This window comes from Engystomops pustulosus, chromosome 6 (genome assembly GCF_040894005.1).
Source record: "Engystomops pustulosus chromosome 6, aEngPut4.maternal, whole genome shotgun sequence".
Classification (NCBI taxonomy): domain Eukaryota; kingdom Metazoa; phylum Chordata; class Amphibia; order Anura; family Leptodactylidae; genus Engystomops; species Engystomops pustulosus.
Window position 1 is genome coordinate 182,269,109 of NC_092416.1, and position 21,669 is coordinate 182,290,777.

General features: G+C 44.0%; 1 protein-coding gene and 1 long non-coding RNA gene across 2 annotated transcripts in view; both read left to right on the forward strand.

The window, feature by feature from the left end:
* The first annotated feature begins 12,041 nt into the window (after window positions 1-12,041).
* LOC140065454 (uncharacterized) lies at window positions 12,042-13,444 on the forward strand. The gene is made up of 3 exons (XR_011847920.1): window positions 12,042-12,108; window positions 13,085-13,210; window positions 13,337-13,444. It is a non-coding gene; the product is annotated as an uncharacterized lncRNA (long non-coding RNA).
* Window positions 13,445-13,777: 333 nt separating this feature from the next.
* LOC140066004 (uncharacterized) overlaps window positions 13,778-21,669 on the forward strand; it is a 65,513-nt gene continuing 57,621 nt past the window's right edge. Inside the window, 3 exon segments of the mRNA XM_072113569.1 lie at window positions 13,778-13,847; window positions 19,282-20,686; window positions 21,087-21,178. Of these exon segments, the coding sequence (XP_071969670.1) occupies window positions 13,826-13,847; window positions 19,282-20,686; window positions 21,087-21,178 (1,519 nt within the window). The 5' untranslated portion in view covers window positions 13,778-13,825.

Here is a 21,669-nt window from a genome sequence, read left to right on the forward strand (position 1 = left end):
GTCACCTCGTTTTCATTAAAGACGGGTTGTAGAAGCCCATTACAACTGCAGTGCACATCCGCGTTTCTGCTTTCTCTAAGCATTTGCATTACAAAATAATTGTGTTATAACTTACCTTGCATCCTGACAGAATCATCTGTGTAGTCCCAGGGGTTGGGCTTTGGTTTGGATGCATTTCAAAAAACTACATGTGACTTGTCGGTGCTGCAGACTGCTTTGCTCTCAGCCCCCACCTTTTTTAAATACATATACATCTTAAGGACATCTACCACCAGGATGAAATATGGTATGCAAATGAGCCTGTGGGGCTCCATTAACACCCTCAGACTCATTTGCATACAGTCCCTGATCCTGGTGGTAGATGCCCTTTAAAGAGGTTGGTCACTATTTAACATAAGTTATCATTATGTGCCTTTACTGCCTTAATAATCCCTGAATGTTCATCGTGTGATTCAGCATTCCTACTACTTACTTTTGTCTTCTCTGTAGACTCTCTATGGAGCACTAATAAATAGGAGGGGCCTGCAGCAGGGGATTATGAATCATCCTGCCCTCCCTCTCCCTTTGTCCGTCAGTGAGACTGTGAGAGAAAGAGGCAGAAGTTGTGTATATATGCAGAGGGCAGCATGGTGAGATCAAGGAGAGGCTGAAGTTCTCAGAAGAGGCAAAGACATGTCTAATAGAACAGAATGTATTGAAAAGTGACCAATCCCTTTAAGAACACCCAAATTCGTGACAATTCCTAGTTACATACGATGCTCTCTGGATGCTAGTAATTTACTTGTCTTTCACCGTAGGGTGCATAGGTCGACAAAAGAGTTATGAAAGATGTTTATCATTTATTTGTAACATTCTTGGACTTGCGTTACCTTTTTCTTGTACCTTACATTTTTGGAACCAGATCGTCTTTTAATAAACATTTTAAAAACTGATTTTATTGTATTGTTTGTATACGTTTTTCAATAAAAAGAAGTTTAAAAAAAAACAAAAATAATTTTTATACATTATACCTGGGTTCACGTTGCATAAGTTTATTCACTCCGACCTAGTCTCAGGAGCGTGGAGCAGAGGGCCATTGCATGGGCCACACCTGGGCTAGGTTGTACAGGGGCAGTGATAATGTCTGGACCAGGATGTGATCCGTTGTGTAAGACGTACTACAAGACCCCCGCAACATGACTACTACTGGTAATAGAGGAAATCTCCTGAGGGCCTCTTGTTAAAAAAAATTCCGTTTTTTTCAGCAATTGGCCTAATGAATCATTACCAGAATATTGTCAAGCAGCGTTACACCTTCTAGTTTTTGTTTCTTCCATGGTCCAGTGTGGTGGCATCATCCCGAAAAGTGAGCTGGAAATTGGTTGTATAAAGTCCAGGAGGAGGAGTTTAACGCTGAAGTCAAGGTGGGGAGCACTGAGCACCTCCTCCTCTGTGATTGACATCATTTATTGGACTTTAGGAGAACTGGTTTGTGAGGTGCAGGACCATCAATTACATTGCAGGAGGGATTCTAAGGAAGAGAAAGCTTGATCTGTGTTAAACTCTCCGCCTCCTTGACTTTATACAACCAATTTACATCCCATTTCAAAGTAGATTTTCTGAACGATGCCACCACACTGGGCCATGGAAGAAGAACTAGAAGGTGTTCGGCTGCTTGAAAACATACTGGTAATGGTTTATTAGGTCAATTTCTGCTGACAGGTTCCCTTTAATGAATAATTTCATATTCCAAACTAATCACTGCAGATCAGTTACCAATAACCTACCTTCCTGTAAAAGCGCTGTATGTACTTAACATCCTCACTGGTATCTGCACTGTTCTCTGTGATATCAGAGACGCTATTCCTGTCAGCAGCAGTGCCTTTTCCCTCATAACTGTGGATCACTCTGTCTCTTTGTAGAGAGTCTCCTGCACTCGCCTGTCTCTTTGTAGAGAGTCTCCTGCACTCGCCTGTATCTTTGTAGAGTCTCCTGCACTCGCCTGTCTCTTTGTAGAGAGTCTCCTGCACTCGCCTGTATCTTTGTAGAGTCTACTGCACTCGCCTGTATCTTTGTAGAGTCTCCTGCACTCGCCTGTCTCTTTGTGGTCTCCTCCACTCGCCTGTCTCTTTGTAGAGTCTCCTGCACTCGCCTGTCTCTTTGTAGAGAGTCTCCTGCACTCGCCTGTATCTTTGTAGAGTCTGCTGCACTCGCCTGTATCTTTGTAGAGTCTCCTGCACTCGCCTGTCTCTTTGTGGTCTCCTCCACTCGCCTGTCTCTTTGTAGAGTCTCCTGCACTCGCCTGTCTCTTTGTAGAGAGTCTCCTGCACTCGCCTGTCTCTTTGTAGACTCTCCTGCTCCCTCCTATCTCTTTGTAGAGTCTCCTGCACTCACCTGTCTCTTTGTAGTGTCTCCTGCTCTGTCCTGTCTCTTTGTAGTGTCTCCTGCTCTGTCCTGTCTCTTTGTAGAGTCTGCTGCACTCACCTGTCTCTTTGTAGAGTCTCTTACACTCACCTGTCTCTTTGTAGAGAGCCTCCGGCTCTCTCCTGTCTCTTTGTAGAGAGTCTCCTGCACTTGCCTGTCTCTTTGTAGAGAGTCTCCTGCACTCTCCTGTCTCTTTGTAGAGAGTCTCCTGCACTTGCCTGTCTCTTTGTAGTCTCCTGTCTCTTTGTAGAGAGTCTCCTGCACTCTCCTGTCTTTTTGTAGAGTCTCCTGCTCTGTCCTGTCTCTTTGTAGAGTCTCCTGCACTCGACTGTCTCTTTGTAGAGTCTCCTGCACTCACCTGTCTCTTTGTAGATAGCCTTCTGCTCTCTCCTGTCTCTTTGTAGAGTCTCCTGCACTCGCCTGTCTCTTTGTAGAGAGCCTCCTGCTCTCTCCTGTCTCTTTGTAGAGAGTCTCCTGCACTTGCCTGTCTCTTTGTAGAGAGTGTCCTGTCTCTTCCTCCTCTCCTGTAGATGGATGTCTCTTCTCTCTCATCGTCTTCTCTGACTTTTACCTCAGGAACATCCCGAGTCTCTCACCTCACAGAATTACCTCAGAGCAGTTTCTCTCTTCCCGCCTCCTTCTGATTCGTCAGCTTCATCCAGGGGGCGGAGTTATGTGCCTAACAAGGTTCACAGCTCCCATCAGCTAAGCTTGGTTGTGCTCACATACAAGAAGAAGCAGCTACATGGCGGCTCAGAGGAACATAGGATAGTGACAAGAGAAGACGTAAGAGAGATAGCGAACAGCTCAACAGCGCCACCTACTGTGTGACACAGAGACAGCCAGTGATATATACAGCATAGGAGTAGTAGTACTAAGCCCATACATACAGGATAGGAGTAGTACTGTGCTATGCCCATCTATACAGGATAGGAGTAGTAGTACTGTGCTGTGCCCCTATATACAGGATAGGAGTAGTAGTACTGTGCCCCTATATACAGGATAGGAGTAGTAGTACTGTGCCCATATATATACAGGATAGGAGTAGTAGTACTGTGCCCCTATATACAGGATAGGAGTAGTAGTACTGTGCCCATATATATACAGGATAGGAGTAGTAGTACTGTGCCCCTATATACAGGATAGGAGTAGTAGTACTGTGCTGTGCCCCTATATACAGGATAGGAGTAGAAGTACTGTGCTCATATATACAGGATAGGAGTAGTAGTACTGTGCTGTGCCCATATATACAGGATATGAGTAGTAGTACTGTTCTGTGTCCATATATACAGAATAGGAGTAGTAGTACTATGCTGTGCCCATATACAGGATAGGAGTAGTAGTACTGTGCTGTGCCCATATATACAGGATAGGAGTAGTAGTACTGTGCTGTGCCCAGAGATTTTAAATCGCTCTTACTGCCGGTGCAAGGTGACATTTAGAATTAACCCTTTACAGCCAAGAAATGTCTCCCTGGTACCGGGATCAGAGCACACGCTAAGACACACTAGTCTCTTAGAAATTGCAGAATCACAATCTTTATTAACATGCAGCCGCACATGTAAAACACAGATCAGTTTCTTAGGAGCGTGAAAAAATTATAAAATACTGCAATGCTATTGGCCACATCGAATATTTCGCCATAAATTCACTTTCCCAAAACATGTAGATGAACTTTACATATTGGGGCACATTTACCGAGGATTCAGAACTGCCGCGATTCACTAAGATCGTGCATCCAATTTCCTGCATGTGTCGCTGAGATCCGCTGGAGTTCATCTTCTTCTTTCCGGTGCATGTGAGTGCTGATCTTGCGACACAATTTGCTTTTTAAATTCCGCGGTTTGTCCGAACCAGTCGGGTTGTCCGACGTCCACACCCCTCGATTTATGTCACATGCAAGCCGCCAATGGCCCACAATCCGATCGTGTGCGCCAAAAACCCGGGGCAATTCAGGGCAAAATGGTAAAAAGTCTGGAAACCCGACAAAAATGCGGCGTCCGGACCCTTAGTAAATGTGCCCCATTATTTCTCACACAAAACACTGTCTCCAGAGAAACAGAATGCTTTTGCTAAAAGTCCTGAGAAGAAGACTCGGTGAGGCCAAAACATAAGATAAGCGGATGCTGGAACAAACATATAGGACAAGAGTGAAGGACAGACTTGCCTCTCAGCAGATTTAGACAAAATTATGTTTGAATCATAAGATGAATAGACATTTTACAATATGGCTGACAGTGGTCAACAGCACCCCCGGCGAAGACTAAAATGGCATCTGTAGAGGAATATCTCACAGGTTAAATATATTTATATGAGCATTATACACAGGCAGCCATGACACATGCACATTCATACTGTACAGTATAGAAATAGCTGTGTGACCTAAGCGTTATACACATGAGAAATACATTATAAACACACACAGCTCTGCTATACACACATTATACACACACAGCTCTGCTATACACACATTATACACACACAGCTCTGCTATACACACAATATACACACACAGCTCCGCTATACACACATTATTCACACACACAGCTCTGCTATACACACATTATACACACACACAGCTCCGCTATACACACATTATACACACACACACACAGCTCTGCTATACACACATTATACACACACAGCTCAGCTATACACACATTATACACACACACAGCTCTGCTATACACACATTATACACACACAGCTCTGCTATACACACATTATACACACACAGCTCTGCTATACACACAATATACACACACAGCTCCGCTATACACACATTATACACACACAGCTCTGCTATACACACATTATACACACACACACACAGCCTGCTATACACACATTATACACACACAGCTCAGCTATACACACATTATACACACACACAGCTCTGCTATACACACATTATACACACACAGCTCTGCTATACACACATTATACACACACAGCTCTACTATACACACAATATACACACACAGCTCCGCTATACACACATTATACACACACAGCTCCGCTATACACACATTATACACACACACAGCTCCGCTATACACACATTATACACACACAGCTCCGCTATACACACATTATACACACAGCTCTGCTATACACACATTATACACACACACACACAGCCTGCTATACACACATTATACACACACACAGCTCCGCTATACACACACTATACAAACACACAGCTCCGCTATACACACATTATACACACACACAGCTCTGCTATACACACATTATACACACACAGCTCCACTATGCACCCATTATACACACACAGCTCCGCTATACACACATTATACACACACAGCTCTGCTATACACACATTATACACACACAGCTCCGCTATACACACATTATATACACACAGCTCTGCTATACACACATTATACACACACACAGCACCGCTATACACACATTATACACACACACAGCTCCGCTATACACACATTATATACGCAGACAGCTCCGCTATACACACATTATACACACACACAGCTCCATTATACACACACAGCTCCGCTATACACATATTCAGGGCCGGATTAAGGTTGGTGGGGGCCCCTGGGCGCAAAATATGGTGGGGCCCCCATTAAATGTAGTCCAGACAGGGAACAGATATCGCTATACAAAGGCCCCCAGCAATCACTATATACAGTCCTCAGCAATCACTATATACAGCTCCCCCAGCAATCACTATATACAGCCCCCCAGCAATCACTATATACAGCCCCCCAGCAATCAATATATACAGCCCCCCCAGCAATCACTATATACAGCTCCCCCAGCAATCACTATATACAGCTCCCCCAGCAACCACTATATACAGACCCCAGTAATCACTATATACAGCTCCCCCAGCAATCACTATACACAGCTCCCCCAGCAATCACTATATACAGCTCCCCCAGCAATCACTATATACAGCTCCCCCAGCAATCACTATATACAGCTCCCCCAGCAATCACTATATACAGCTCCCCCAGCAATCACTATATACAGCTCCCCCAGCAATCACTATATACAGCTCCCCCAGCAATAACTATATACAGCACCCCCAGCAATCACTATATATACAGCTCCCCCAGCAATCACTGTATACAGCCCCCCAGCAATCACTATATACAGCCCCCCAGCAATCAATATATACAGCACCCCCAGCAATCACTATATACAGCTCCCCCAGCAATCACTATATACAGTCCTCAGCAATCACTATATACAGCTCCCCCAGCAATCACTGTATACAGCTCCCCCAGTAATCACTATATACAGCCCCCCAGCAATCACTATATACAGCCCCCCAGCAATCACTATATACAGCCCCCCAGCAATCACTATATACAGCCCCCCAGCAATCAATATATACAGCCCCCCCAGCAATCACTATATACAGCTCCCCCAGCGATCACTATATACAGCTCCCCCAGCAATCACTATATACAGCTCCCCCAGCAATCACTATATACAGCTCCCAGTAATCACTGTATACAGCCCCCAGCAATCACTATATACAGCCCCCCAGCAATCACTATATACAGCCCCCCAGCAATCACTATATACAGCCCCCCAGCAATCAATATATACAGCCCCCCAAGCAATCACTATATACAGCTCCCCCAGCAATCACTATATACAGCTCCCCCAGCAATCACTATATACAGCTCCCCCAGCAATCACTATATACAGCTCCCAGTAATCACTATATACAGCCCCCCAGCAATCAATATATACAGCCCCCAGCAATCACTGTATACAGCTTCCAGTAATCACTATATACAGTCTGCAGTAATCACTGTATACACCCCGGCAATCACTGTATACAGCTCCCCCAGCAATCACTATATACAGCCGCCCCCAGCAACCACTATATACAGCTCCCAGTAATCAATATATAAAACCCTCCAGCAATGATTGTATACAGCCCCCAGTAATCACTATTTACAGCACCCCAGTAATCTATATATACAGCCCCAATAATCCCTGTATACAGCTCCCCCAGCAATCACTATATACAGCTCCCCCAGCAATCACTATATACAGCTCCCCCAGCAACTACTGTATACAGCTCCCCCAGCAATCACTATATACTGCTCCACCAGCAATCACTATATACAGCTCCCCCAGCAATCACTGTATACAGCTCCCCCAGCAATCACTATATACAGCTCCCCAGCAATCACTGTATACAGCTCCCCCCAGCAATCACTATATACAGCTCCCCCAGCAATCACGATATACAACCCTCTAACAATCACTATATACAGCTCCCCCTGCAATCACTATATACAGCTCCCCCAGCAATCACTGTATACAGCTCCCCCAGCAACCACTATATACAACCCCCTAACAATAACTATATACAGCCCCCTAGTAATCACTATTCGAACCCCCAGCATTATTTATATAAAGTCCCCCTATAACAACTATATACAGACCCCATAATAACTATAAACACCTCCTATAATAACTATATACAGTTCCCTATTATAACTATATACCCCCCATAATAACTATATACACCCCCCTATAATAACTAACTATATACCCCCATAATAACTATATACACCACCCTATAATAACTAACTATATACAGTTCCCCTATTATAACTATATACACAACACCTCCTATAATAACTATATACACCACTCTATAATAACTATATACCCCCTATAATAACTGTATATACCACCATTTAATAACTAACTATATACCCCCAAAATAACTATCTACCCCCTATAATAACTATATACACCCCCTATAATAACTAACTATAGACCTCCTATAATAACTATATACACCACTCTATAATAACTAACTATATACCCCCTATAATAACTATATACACCACTCTATAATAACTAACTATATACAGTTCTCCTATTATAACTAATTACACAACACCTCCTATAATAACTAAGTATATAGCCCCCATAATAACTATATGCACCCCCCTATTATAACTATATACACAACAGCTCTAATAATAACGAACTATATACCCCACCAATAATAACTATATACAGTTATATCCAGTTTATTTTATAAATAAAATTGTACATCACCTTCCTCCGTTCCCCCGATGCACGCCTTCCTTGTGTTCTTACCGCGCGGTTATCTTCGGAGGTGTACCAAGATGGCGGCGCCCTGCTAGCAGCCAGCGCAGTGACATCACACGCGGCGCCGGCGCCGTGACGTCACACACGGCGTCGGCGCCGTGAACACAGGGCGCCGCCATCTTGGTTTCCACGGATCATCAAATGGCAGAGCAGGGAGCTTATTGTTCCCTGGCTCTGCCATAGCATTAAGCATTTCTAAGCCCCATGTGCGCTACTTACGGTGGTCAGCCCGGACCCAAATACATAGTGGGCGAATCGGGTGGTCATGCGACCGCTCGAATCGCCCACATTTGGTGGGGGCCCCTTTAAGGGCAAAGTGGTGGGGGTCACGGGGCTCTAGCCCAGGGAGCCCCCCCTATGATCCGGCCCTGCACATATTATACACACACAGCTCTGCTATACACACATTATACACGCACACAGCTCCATTATACACACACAGCTCCGCTATACACACATTATACACACACAGCTCTGCTATACACACATTATACACACACAGCTCTGCTATACACACATTATACACACACAGCTCCGCTATACACACATTATACACACACAGCTCCGCTATACACATTAAACACACACAGCTCCGCTATACACATTAAACACACACAGCTCCGCTATACACACATTATACACACACACAGCTCCATTATACACACACAGCTTCGCTATACACATATTATACACACACAGCTCTGCTATACACACATTATACACGCACACAGCTCCATTATACACACACAGCTCCGCTATACACACATTATACACACACACAGCTCCGCTATACACATTAAACACACACAGCTCCGCTATACACGCATTATACACACACAGCTCCGCTATACACACACATTATACACACATTATACACACACAGCTCCGCTATACACACATTATACACACACAGCTCCGCTATACACGCATTATACACACACAGCTCCGCTATACACACATTATACACACACAGCTCCGCTATACACACATTATACACACACAGCACCACTATACACACATTATACACACACAGCTCCGCTATACACATTAAACACACACAGCTCCGCTATACACACATTATACACACACAGCTCCGCTATACACACATTATACACACACACAGCTCCGCTATACACACATTATACACACACAGTTCTGCTATACACACATTATACACACAAAGCTCCGCTATACACACATTATACACACACACAGCTCCGCTATACACACATTATACACACACATAGCTCCGCTATACACATATTATACACACACAGCTCCGCTATACACACATTATACACACACAGTTCTGCTATACACACATTATACACACACAGCTCCGCTATACACACATTATACACACACACAGCTCCGCTATACACACATTATACACACACACAGCTCCGCTATACACACATTATACACACACACAGCTCCGCTATACACACATTATACACACACACAGCTCCGCTATACACACATTATACACACACACAGCTCCGCTATACACACATTATACACACACACAGCTCCGCTATACACACATTATACACACACACAGCTCCACTATACACACATTATACACACACACAGCTCCGCTATACACACATTATACACACACACAGCCCCGCTATACACACATTATACACACACACAGCTCCGCTATACACACATTATACACACACACAGCTCCTCTATACACACATTATACACACACAGCTCTGCTATACACAAATTATGCACACACAGCCCTGCTATACACACATTATACACACATTATACACACACTCTACACACACACAGCTCTGCTATACACATTATACACACACACAGCTCCGCTATACACACATTATACACACACACAGCTCCGCTATACACACATTATACACACACACAGCTCCGCTATACACACATTATACACACACACAGCTCTGCTATACACACATTATACACACACACAGCTCCGCTATACACACATTATACACACACACAGCTCTGTTATACACAAATTATACACACACAGCTCTGTTATACACACATTATACACACACAGCGCTGCTATACACATATTATACACACACACAGCTCCGCTATGCACACATTATACACACACAGCTGCGCTATACACATATTATACACACACAGCTCCGCTATACACACATTATACACACACACAGCTCTGTTATACACAAATTATACACACACAGCTCCGCTATACACACATTATACACACACACAGCTCCGCTATACACACATTATACACACACAGCTCCGCTATACACACATTATACACACACACAGCTCCGCTATACACATATTATACACACACATAGCTCCGCTATACACACATTATACACACACATAGCTCAGCTATACACACATTATACACACACAGCTCTGCTATACACACATTATACACACAGCTCTGCTATACACATATTATACACACATTATACACACACAGCTCCGCTATACACACATTATACACACACACAGCTCCGCTATACACACATTATACACACACAGCTCCACTATACACACATTATACACACACATAGCTCCGCTATACACATATTATACACACACAGCTCTGCTATACACACATTATACACACAGCTCTGCTATACACACATTAAACACACACACAGCTCCGCTATACACACATTATACACATACACAGCTCCGCTATACACATATTATACACACACAGCTCCGCTATACACATATTATACACACACAGCTCCGCTATACACACATTATACACACACACACAGCTCCGGTATACACACATTATACACACACAGCTCCGCTATACACACATTATACACACACACAGCTCTGCTATACACACATTATACACACACACAGCTCTGCTATACACACATTATACACACACACAGCTCTGCTATACACACATTATACACACACAGCTCCGCTATACACACATTATACACACACAGCTCCGCTATACACACATTATACACACACACAGCTCCGCTATACACACATTATACACACACACAGCTCCGCTATACATACATTATACACACACAGCTCCGCTATACATACATTATACACACACACAGCTCCGCTATACACACATTATACACACACACAGCTCCGCTATACACACATTATACACACACACAGCTCCGCTATACACACATTATACACACACACAGCTCCGCTATACACACATTATACACACACAGCTCCGCTATACACACATTATACACACACACAGCTCCGCTATACACACATTATACACACACACAGCTCCGCTATACACACATTATACACACACAGCTCCGCTATACACACATTATACACACACACAGCTCCGCTATACACACATTATACACACACAGCTCCGCTATACACACATTATACACACACAGCACTGCTATACACACAGCTCTGCTGCAGACTCTCTGTACGTTGAACCCTCTGAGCAGAGAATCCTGTCAGACCTGGTCATGTGACCCCATGACTCCTCCCACACATGGGGCTGGTCACATGACTATGACATCATCACAGGTCCTGTATGTGAAGGCGGCTGTGCAGGAGGAGGTGAGGGGTTGTGGCTCTTATATCAGAAATTAAATGGATACAGGCAGGGGTTGCGATGGGGCCTTTAGGCCGAATTCACACAAACGTATGGGGGACATATATATATACGGGTGTATGTTTGCAGCTGTCCATACGTCCACCATAGACGGCAATAGCCACACAGGGCGATGTGGTGCCAGACACTGGGAACATGTCCTATCTTTCCCCATGTGCTCGGCCGTGTATCTTTATGGTCACACCTTCTCCCTAGCACGCCGGATACTAAAGGGGATGGTGATTGGGCAGGGAATCCTTTGTATAATCCTTTGTCGGGTCGGGGAACCACATCATTAGGAAATCCCATTATCTGTCCAAATATGGTGTTTCTACATCTCTGAGGACTTCCCCTGACACAAGGTTTTTAAAATTATTTCATGTTGTTCAATTAAATAACTTTTTGCCCAGATGGGGATTTGAACTCACAACCTCCACTCTCTACCTGCCATAGAGATACAAGACAGCGAATCCATCCACTGGACAATGGACTTACTGGCTGTCAGGGAGAGGATGTGATCTCACCAGAGCTTCCATATAGTTACACTGTGACACCAGCTCCAGGCTCTGGTATATCGAGATGAATTTAATACAGTTAAATTGATTTAATAAAAATGTATAAGATACAAAATAAATTATACATTTTATATTAACATTTCCAGGAAAACCTTCACCGTGATCGTTACTGACTGCAGGAGTCTCATTGGAAGCACATATGTGATTGGGCTGAGCCCCCAGACATTTGCATTACATTTCTAAACACAATGTAATCGCCCCATGTAACCGCACCCTAAACATTCAACCCAGATTTTTTTTTTCTTGGAAGTATCGTGTAACTTCTCCTGGTATCGCACTCAAGATTCTGGTATCGGTGCAACCCTTGTCCATAACCAAAGTTGTCTTCAGTTTCTGATAGAATTTGTCTCATCTTATTTCCATTCAGGTTTCTACATTATAGGATCCTTTACTAATCTCAATTGGCCCCTCAAAGATGGAAAATGAGAAGGACACGAGGGTGGAGAGAATATTCCAGCTCACCCTAGAGATTCTCTTCTATATTACTGGAGAGGTGAGAGATTGTGATGAGGTCACATTACATCATTATCTATGGGAATAACAGATGATAGGACTGGAGAGGTGAGAGATTCTGGAAATGTATGGAGGGAGATTTATCAATGTGTCTCTCCATAACCAGGATTACACAGTAGTGAAGAAGACCTCTAGTGGGCGCTGTCAGGCCCCTGTGTATGAAGGACGGGAGAGAACCCTGAGCCCAATCCCGGCTCCTCCACCTCACCCCCTGATACATGATGACATCAATGAGCAGAAGATCCTAGAAGTCACCCACAAGATGATGGAGCTGCTGACTGGAGAGGTGACACTGCCGGGAATGCTGGGACATTATACAGTAACACTATGAAGGGATCTGGGTGATGACGGGATCATTGTGTGTGTCAGGTTCCTATAAGGTGTCAGGATGTGGCTGTCTATTTCTCCATGGAGGAGTGGGAGTATTTAGAAGGACACAAAGATGTGTACAAGGACGTCATGATGGAGGACCACCAGCCCCTCACATCAGCAGGTAATAGACAGGACTAAATCCACACGTCCTTTCATTATCTGTATGGAAAGAAGGAATTCAGTCTCTGTGTCTCCTGCAGGAATACTGATCCCCGGGGCCGTGATGGAAGAGACGGAGCTGCCAGGTCAGTATGAACATATACTAGATCTACTAAAAGCACAAGAGCATCACCTTCTAAATGTAAACTCTTAGCACCCAGTGCAGTGGTATAGGGCAGTGATGGCGAAACCTTTTAGAGACCAAATGATCAAAGTGCAAACCAAAGTCCATGTAATTATCGCAAAGTGCCAACACGACTATTTAGCCTAATATTACCAACATTACCACTCTATAAGGTACATATAATACTGCTGCATGATGACCATTACCAGTACAACAAGATAAATATCATCATACTGATAATAAACAGAGCACCATAGAAAGACCAACATCACCAATAATATCACTAGGCAGGAGCAAATACAGTGAGAAATATCGCCGCCCTACAGTGAGGAATTTTCTGCTCTATAATTATTACCTCCATATTCTGATTAATGTTACATCCTTACATTGACAGTAGTTCTGAGCAGGGGTGAGGGCTATGATGCTTTAGCTGCTCAAATATTGTCAATAGCAGGGGCAATATGAAGGATTGGGGAATCCAATTTTGCAGGGAGTGTAGGGTACAGTGTGTATTGTAGGGTGGAACCAGGCAGGTGAATTTTGGATCACCCCATATGACAGCCATCTTTGGCCACACATATACACTTCCCTTGGACCGGATCTCTGGGCACCTGTGCCATGCTGTCAGTGAGGGCAATGTAGTGCACCCCGGTGTCACTGGCAGCATCGCACAGCGACAAGAGATCCGGGCCAAGGGCAGTATATATGTGGCCATGGACAGCTGTCATTCTTCCTGCCCCCCCTCTCTCCTACTAAGTGACTAAAATTATAACTTATCTGTACTCAGCTGCTCCTGCCCTCCTCCCTCCTACTGAGTGACTGCACCTATAACTTATCTGTACTTACCTGCAGCTGTGGCCATTCTGCCTCACTCTCCTTGTGTTCCTGGGCTGCAGGGGAGGAGGGGCGGGCACTGACCTGCTGCTGTCTCTCTAAGGCAGCACTAGTGAGCACAGAGCAGATGCAGGCTAAAGAGAAATAGATCACTGGAGCTTCGGCGAGTGGCAACATTACCTAACTGGCCAAAGCTTCACTGATCAATAAACAGAAGGCAGGGGAGATGTTGCGTTTGCCCACAGAGAGATCCTGGGAGCCCGAGGACAACATCCTGGACCGTGCTCTACTTCATAGAGGAGGTCGAAGGGGAGTACAGTCACCGTGTACCTTCATGTGTCCCCGGAGAGAACTCTCCTCTCCTGGCTCCAGTGGCGGTCTCTGGGGCTCCCGCGGTCTGGCGTGCGCAACCCCGTCTCTGGGGCTTGCAAAAATTTAAAGGGCCAGTGCGCTAATAATTGCTGCTGGCTTGCCACATTCCCAGATAAATTCCCAGCTGCTTCCTGTGTCCCCTGCCGGATCATTGTGCTTTTTTGCCCAAGAGAAAGCTTTGTTGCATGCCCTTTGCGATTATCCGAATTTCCCGTTGTGACCTTAATTCTATTCCGTGCTGCCTGTCCTGACCTACCGCTATGCCTCCGACTCTGATCCTGTGCTGCCTGTCTCACCCTCCAGCCTGTCCCGACCACGAGTTTGCCTGACGATTCTGTACTACACCTTGGCTGCCACCGCGGACAAAATCACATCTCTGGAACGACTTGGTGGTACCACGCCACAGCAAGTCCAACCCGCTTTGCGGCGGGCTCTGGTGAAAACCACTTAGACTCTAGACCTAGGTGTCGGCTTACGTCATTATCCACGGTGGTCCAGAGGATCCACTAACTCCGATCCTATCACATACTTTTCAGCGTAGCAATTATTTAGGGGATAATTGCACCTCATCATGCTTGGTGAGGCGTTAATGCGACCTCTGGATCCCGACTCGTCCTCCAACTCTGTTTCTGCTCTGTATTCATTGGTAGCTGACCCGGCTTGTATTCTGAACCTGTGCTGGCTGCCACGACCCTCTGCTTGTCTACGTTTCTGCTTGTTCGCTGCCTGCCTCGACTTGGACTGACTTTTACTACCTGCTCTGCCTGACCCCTTGGTACCACATACCGGTGTCTCTGTGCCAGCTGCTATCTACACTGAAACCACCACAATTGGCCTTGCGATCTCTCTGCAGCAAAGTCCATATCCTTGTGTAGTGGTAAATGGGTAAATACCACAGAGGTCCAGGGATAACACCCTTAATGTGTGGCCCAAAGTCAAACCAGTTAGATAGCACAGTGGGTTCACAACCCGTTGCTTGTAACAAGAACTATTGCGGAGGACCCCCCCCCCCCCCCTCACCAAATGAACCGCCAAAATGTTGAGCGAAGGTTTGAGAAGAAAAGAACTTGGAAGACGGATTGGGAGAGTCTGGTACGGATACAGGGATCGAGGCAGTATGTCCAGTTTGTGAACATTCATTCGACCAAACCAAGACAGGTGGTGGCTCTTATATTGTGTCAGGTCTGTAAGGGGCTTGTAATTTAATGGGTAAAGAAGTGACCGGTCTACCAGAATATGGATACCTAGATAGCTGATAGGGGAGTCCCGACAATTAAAGGGGAACTGGGGGGATAAGTGGCGAGCTTCTGTTCAAGGGAGAAAAACATTTAATACCTCGCACTTTGAGAGCTTGACCAAGTTTCCTGACTCCTCCAGGACAGCTGGGAGCTCACTTGAAGACCATGAACACTGTGGTTGTTTTTCGGAAGGGCCGCAGCCAGGTGTTCCATGGCCAGTATGTATAGGAGGGGGACAGAGGACAGCCTTTACAGGTGCCAATTTTAATAGGGAAGGGATCTGACATAATGCCATTCATTTGGACCTGTGCCTTAGGACCTAAATAAAGTGTCCTCAAAAATCAGGGACCGTTCCTGATCTGTGACAGAGAGGTCCAGAGGAACCCCCAGTGCACACTGTCAAAGACCTTCCTTGCGTCTATTGACATTAAACACAGCTGCTGCTTGGTTAATTTAGGCCGACACACATGCAACAAAGTTTGTGTCCAGAGCCTCCCTCCCCTGCATGAAGCCCACCTTGTCATTGTGGGTAATAGAGCAACCCCAACCCCAACCAGTTACCCATTAACATAGAGAGCAATTTAATATCAACGTTAATGACAGAGATAAGGTGATCCTTCTCAGGTTTAGGGATAACTATGACTTGTAAGGACTGGTGCAGAAGGGGAGCAGATACGAAGATGGAGTTGAACATGTGTGTTAACAGAGGGGCTAGCTCGGCATTAAGGCCCTTCTAGAAATGAGGGGTGAAAGCATCCAGGCTCAGAGATTTGAGTGCTGTAGTAGATTTAAGAGCCTCCAACACTTCTGGTTCGATAAAATTCGACTGTAATGTCTCTCCACCCTCGTTTGACATATTAGGGAGAGCTGCGTCCTGGACGTATGCCTCTATTCTGTCCCGTGCTCTACCTGAGAGAGATTCTGACGAGGGTCCTTGGAGGTTGTATAATTCGAAGTAATACGTCTGAAAAGTAATGTGTATTGCATGTGGGTCACAAGTCATCTGGTCCAATTGGTGGGGTATATAAGTAGCAGTCAAGTGAGGGTGGAGGTATCTAGCAATAGGTCGACCTCATCTGGTTCAAAAGCTCTTACAGCTCCTCACGAGTGTTTAACAGCTTGTTCAGAACTTCCAAAGACCCATCATGATCCTGTTCTAGATTTTAGACAAAAGATTCATGGTCTTGGTTGACCTCTCCTGCTTCAAACGAGCTCCGTGCTTGGTCAACTTTAATTGGAGAATACCCTTCAGGGTCTCCCATTGTATAGGACGAGATGGCTGAGTCCTGAGTGTATAGTAATAACCTCAGCAATCTTCCGCCGGAGATTTGTCAGGCAAAGTTCTAGAGCAGATTGTTAGTAAGGCACCAATGCCAAGTAAATAAGCAAGGGCAGGGACATCTAGAGTGAGAGAGATCAGTTAGTGAGCTGACCACAGGGAGCGAGCTATAGAAGACGCTGGTCTTCAAGTAAGAGCATGATGACTTATAAAAAACATATCTAACCGGCTGTACGAATGGTGGGTAGGGGAGTAGTAGGTATAGTCTCGAGACTAAGTGGGTGAAGGACCCTCCAGACATCACTCAGTTGAGAGTCCCAAACGGATTTCTGAAATTTCCACATTATAGTGGTTAAGGATCAAACATTGCCGTTAAGAGCTGTGTTGAGCCGAGTGGGGACAAGGTGTACCACAAACAGTCCAGCTGCTCGCGTAGCCCTGTGAGGGAACGAGATGTCTAAGAAGGACAGGGCCAGAGCTCGCCACAGAGTTGGTGCAAGTTAATGACAGGTTGGCTTGAACAAGTGATCTTCTGATTGCTTGTTCAAGCTGATATAGAGCTTACACAGTGCAATACAGATGTCTCGTATAATACACTGAGCATACTGCACATTCTCATTGGATTACAGCCGGGTCCTACATGGAGGCAGGGGCGACACCTAGAGCAGATAGCACAGAGTTCGGGGCTGCTGTATGTTGGCGGCTCTGATCGTGACCTGGCATATAATCAAGTACCCTAGTGCCATGCTATATTGGTGCACATCAGTAGGGGGTTAAAATGTTCATCATAAAGCGACAAATGTCGCATTACAAAAATGGGTCTGGGCCTTAAATGGGTTGTCCACTTTCAGCAAATAATTGGTGTTGTTCGTGTAAGGAAAAGTTATACAATTTTTCAATATACTTTATGTATCAATTCCTTGCTGTTTTCTAGATCTCCGCTTGCTGTCCTGCTATAGATAGCTTCTGTGTTTACTTCCAGTGGATATAAATCTGCCCATAATGGACACTCAGGTGTGTGAGCTGTTATCATATAGCCCTTATTACTTTCTCCAATAATGCCTAATGCGTCTGTGTGACATCACATGACCATGAACAGATTTCTATGCACTGGAAGTAAACACAGAAGCGTTCTATAGCAGGACAGCAAGCAGAGATCTAGAATGCCCTGTGGAATTTATACAGAAAGTATATTGGAAAATTGTATAACTTTTCCTTATACAAACAATATAAATTATTTTCTAAAAGTGGAAGACCCTTAAAGGGTTAAAGTATTAGTTTATCAAACATTTCTGTTTGCATTTCTATTTTTATGCCAAGATTTGTAACTTTTTCTTAGTCTGTGTCAGTGATGCCACTTTCCCAAAAATTGGGAAAGTTGAAGAAAAGTTCAAGGTGCTTTATTATAGAACTATCCAGGAAGTGGTTTACGTAAGGGCTCAGATCTATAACATCTCCTGGGTTCTGTTTGTTACAACAGAAGAAACACCTTCTATGTGAGGCTGGTAATGGATAAAGCATATTACTCGGCCCTTTGCGCAACACAAATTTACTGAGCTCTGATCTTTCTAAAAACGAGCTCGGGTCAGGAAGGATTGGAAGATCTTCAGCAACCTAGAAAAGGGAATCTATAAAATATCAGAATATTTTAACATTTTATGTTTTCTTGGCAGATGACTGCAGCAGGAGCTCAGAGGGACGTCTGATATCTTCAGATTCTAAAGTAGAAGAAATTGAGGTCACAGGAGATACATATGAAGAGAAAGATCCATCCTCAGCACTACACAGCAATGGTCCTCCACCTGTTTCTTTGTTATTTGACCCATCTTTTTCATCATCACAGACTGGGAAAGGAGATGTAATCCAGAAATCAGATATTGGACAACAACTAATTCACACAGAAAAGAAGCGATTCTTATGTTCAGAATGTGGTAAATATTTTAGCCGCAAATCAGATCTTGTTATACATCAAAGAATTCACACTGGGGAGAAGCCATTTACATGTTCAGAATGTGGGGAACATTTTAGCCAAAAAAAACAACTTGTTGCACATCAGACAATTCACACTGGGGAGAGGCCGTTTTCATGTTCAGAATGTGGGAAATGTTTTATCCGAAAATCATGTCTTGTTAAACATCAGAGAATTCACACTGGGGAGACATTTTCATGTTCAGAATGTGAGAAATGTTTTGTAAGAAAATATGATCTTATTAACCATCAGAGAATTCACACTGGGGAGAGGCCGTTTTCATGTTCAGAATGTGGGAAATGTTTTATCCTAAAGCAAGATCTTCTTAAACATCAGAGAATTCACACTGGGGAGAAGCCATTCTCATGTTCAGAATGTGGGAAATGTTTCATCCACAAAAAAACTCTTGTTAGACATGAGAGAAGTCACACTGGGGAGAAGCCATTTTCATGTTCAGAATGTGGGAAATGTTTTACTGAGAAATCAAATCTTGTTAGACATCAGAGAATTCACACTGGCGAGAACCTATTGTCATGTTCAGAATGTGGGGGAAAATACACTGATAATTCAGCTCTTGTTAGACATCAGAGAATTCACACTGGGGAGAAACCATTTACATGTTTAGAATGTGGGAAATCTTTTAACCATAAATCATTTCTTGTCAATCATCAAAGAATTCACACAGGGGAGAAGCCATTTTCATGTTCAGAATGTGGGAAATGTTTTAATGAGAAATCAAATCTTGATAAACATCGGATATTTCACACAGGGGTGAAGCCATTTTTATGTTCAGAATGTGGGAAATGTTTTACCCAAAAATCAGATCTTGTTAAACATCAGAGAATTCACACTGGGGAGAAGCCATTTACATGTTTAGAATGTGGGAAATCTTTTAACCATAAATCAGTTCTCGTCAATCATCAAAGAATTCACACAGGGGAGAAGCCATTTTCATGTTCAGAATGTGGGAAATGTTTTAATGAGAAATCAAATCTTGTTAAACATCAGAGATTTCACACAGGGGAGAAGCCATTTTCATGTTCAGAGTGTGGGAAATGTTTTACCCAAAAATCAGATCTTGTTAAACATCAGAGAATTCACACCGGCTAGATGCTATTCTCATGTTTAGTATGTGGGGTATAATTCACAAAGGGAAGAAACCATTTACAGGTTCTGAATGTGGGAAATCTTGTAGTTTCTGCTGCTGCAGTTATACATTGCAGTTAGGGCAGGAGACGGCAGGGAAAAATAAAGAATTATGTTTGTTTAAAAATGTTTTCCATTTTCTCTGTTTGCTATGGTTGTTTTACTTGCCTAACGTCCATCTATTCCACCAGTATAAACTCTCCACATCAATGCCTCATTTCTTCACTTGCCTCTGTACACCACTAACACCCTTTATCCTTTATGTAATTATAGTAACTCATCTCAGTGTTCTGTTTTGAAGCAAGAAATAACTTCTAATAAATCTCTGAAGCATCTTCTGTCTCTTCTCTTTGTCCCCTGCAGCAAGCAGAAGGAGATCTCTCCTAACTCAGGCCCACCTTCTGAAACTTCTAAAATGCTAATTGTTGCTCTCAACCGCTCCTGGCTAGACTACTGTAACTCCCTACTAATCATCTTCTACTCACTAAACTCTCTCCTCTACAATCTATTCTTAATACGGCAGCCAGGCTCGTCTTTCAGACCAAACGCTACACAGAAGCCTCCAGTATGTACCAGTCACTGCACTGGCTGCCTGTCTTCTTCAGAATTTAGTTTAATAAAATAACCCTCATCCACAAAGCTCAGCATAATGCTGCACCCCCTATTTATCTTCTCTCATCTCAGTCCATCACCCTTCCCCTGCTCTTCGATCTGCCAGTGATATTAGACTAATCTCTACCTTAATTTGAATCTCTCACTCACGTCTCCAGGACTTCTACAAAGCCGCACCAATTCTCGTGAACACCCTCTCCCAGACACTTAGACTAATATACACCCTCCAAAATTTCAACTGTGCTCTTAAAACCTAACTGCATGAAATGTCAACTCTCTCTTTACTAATTCATCCTATGTCCTCCTCCCGTCGTTTATCCAGCAAACACCAGAT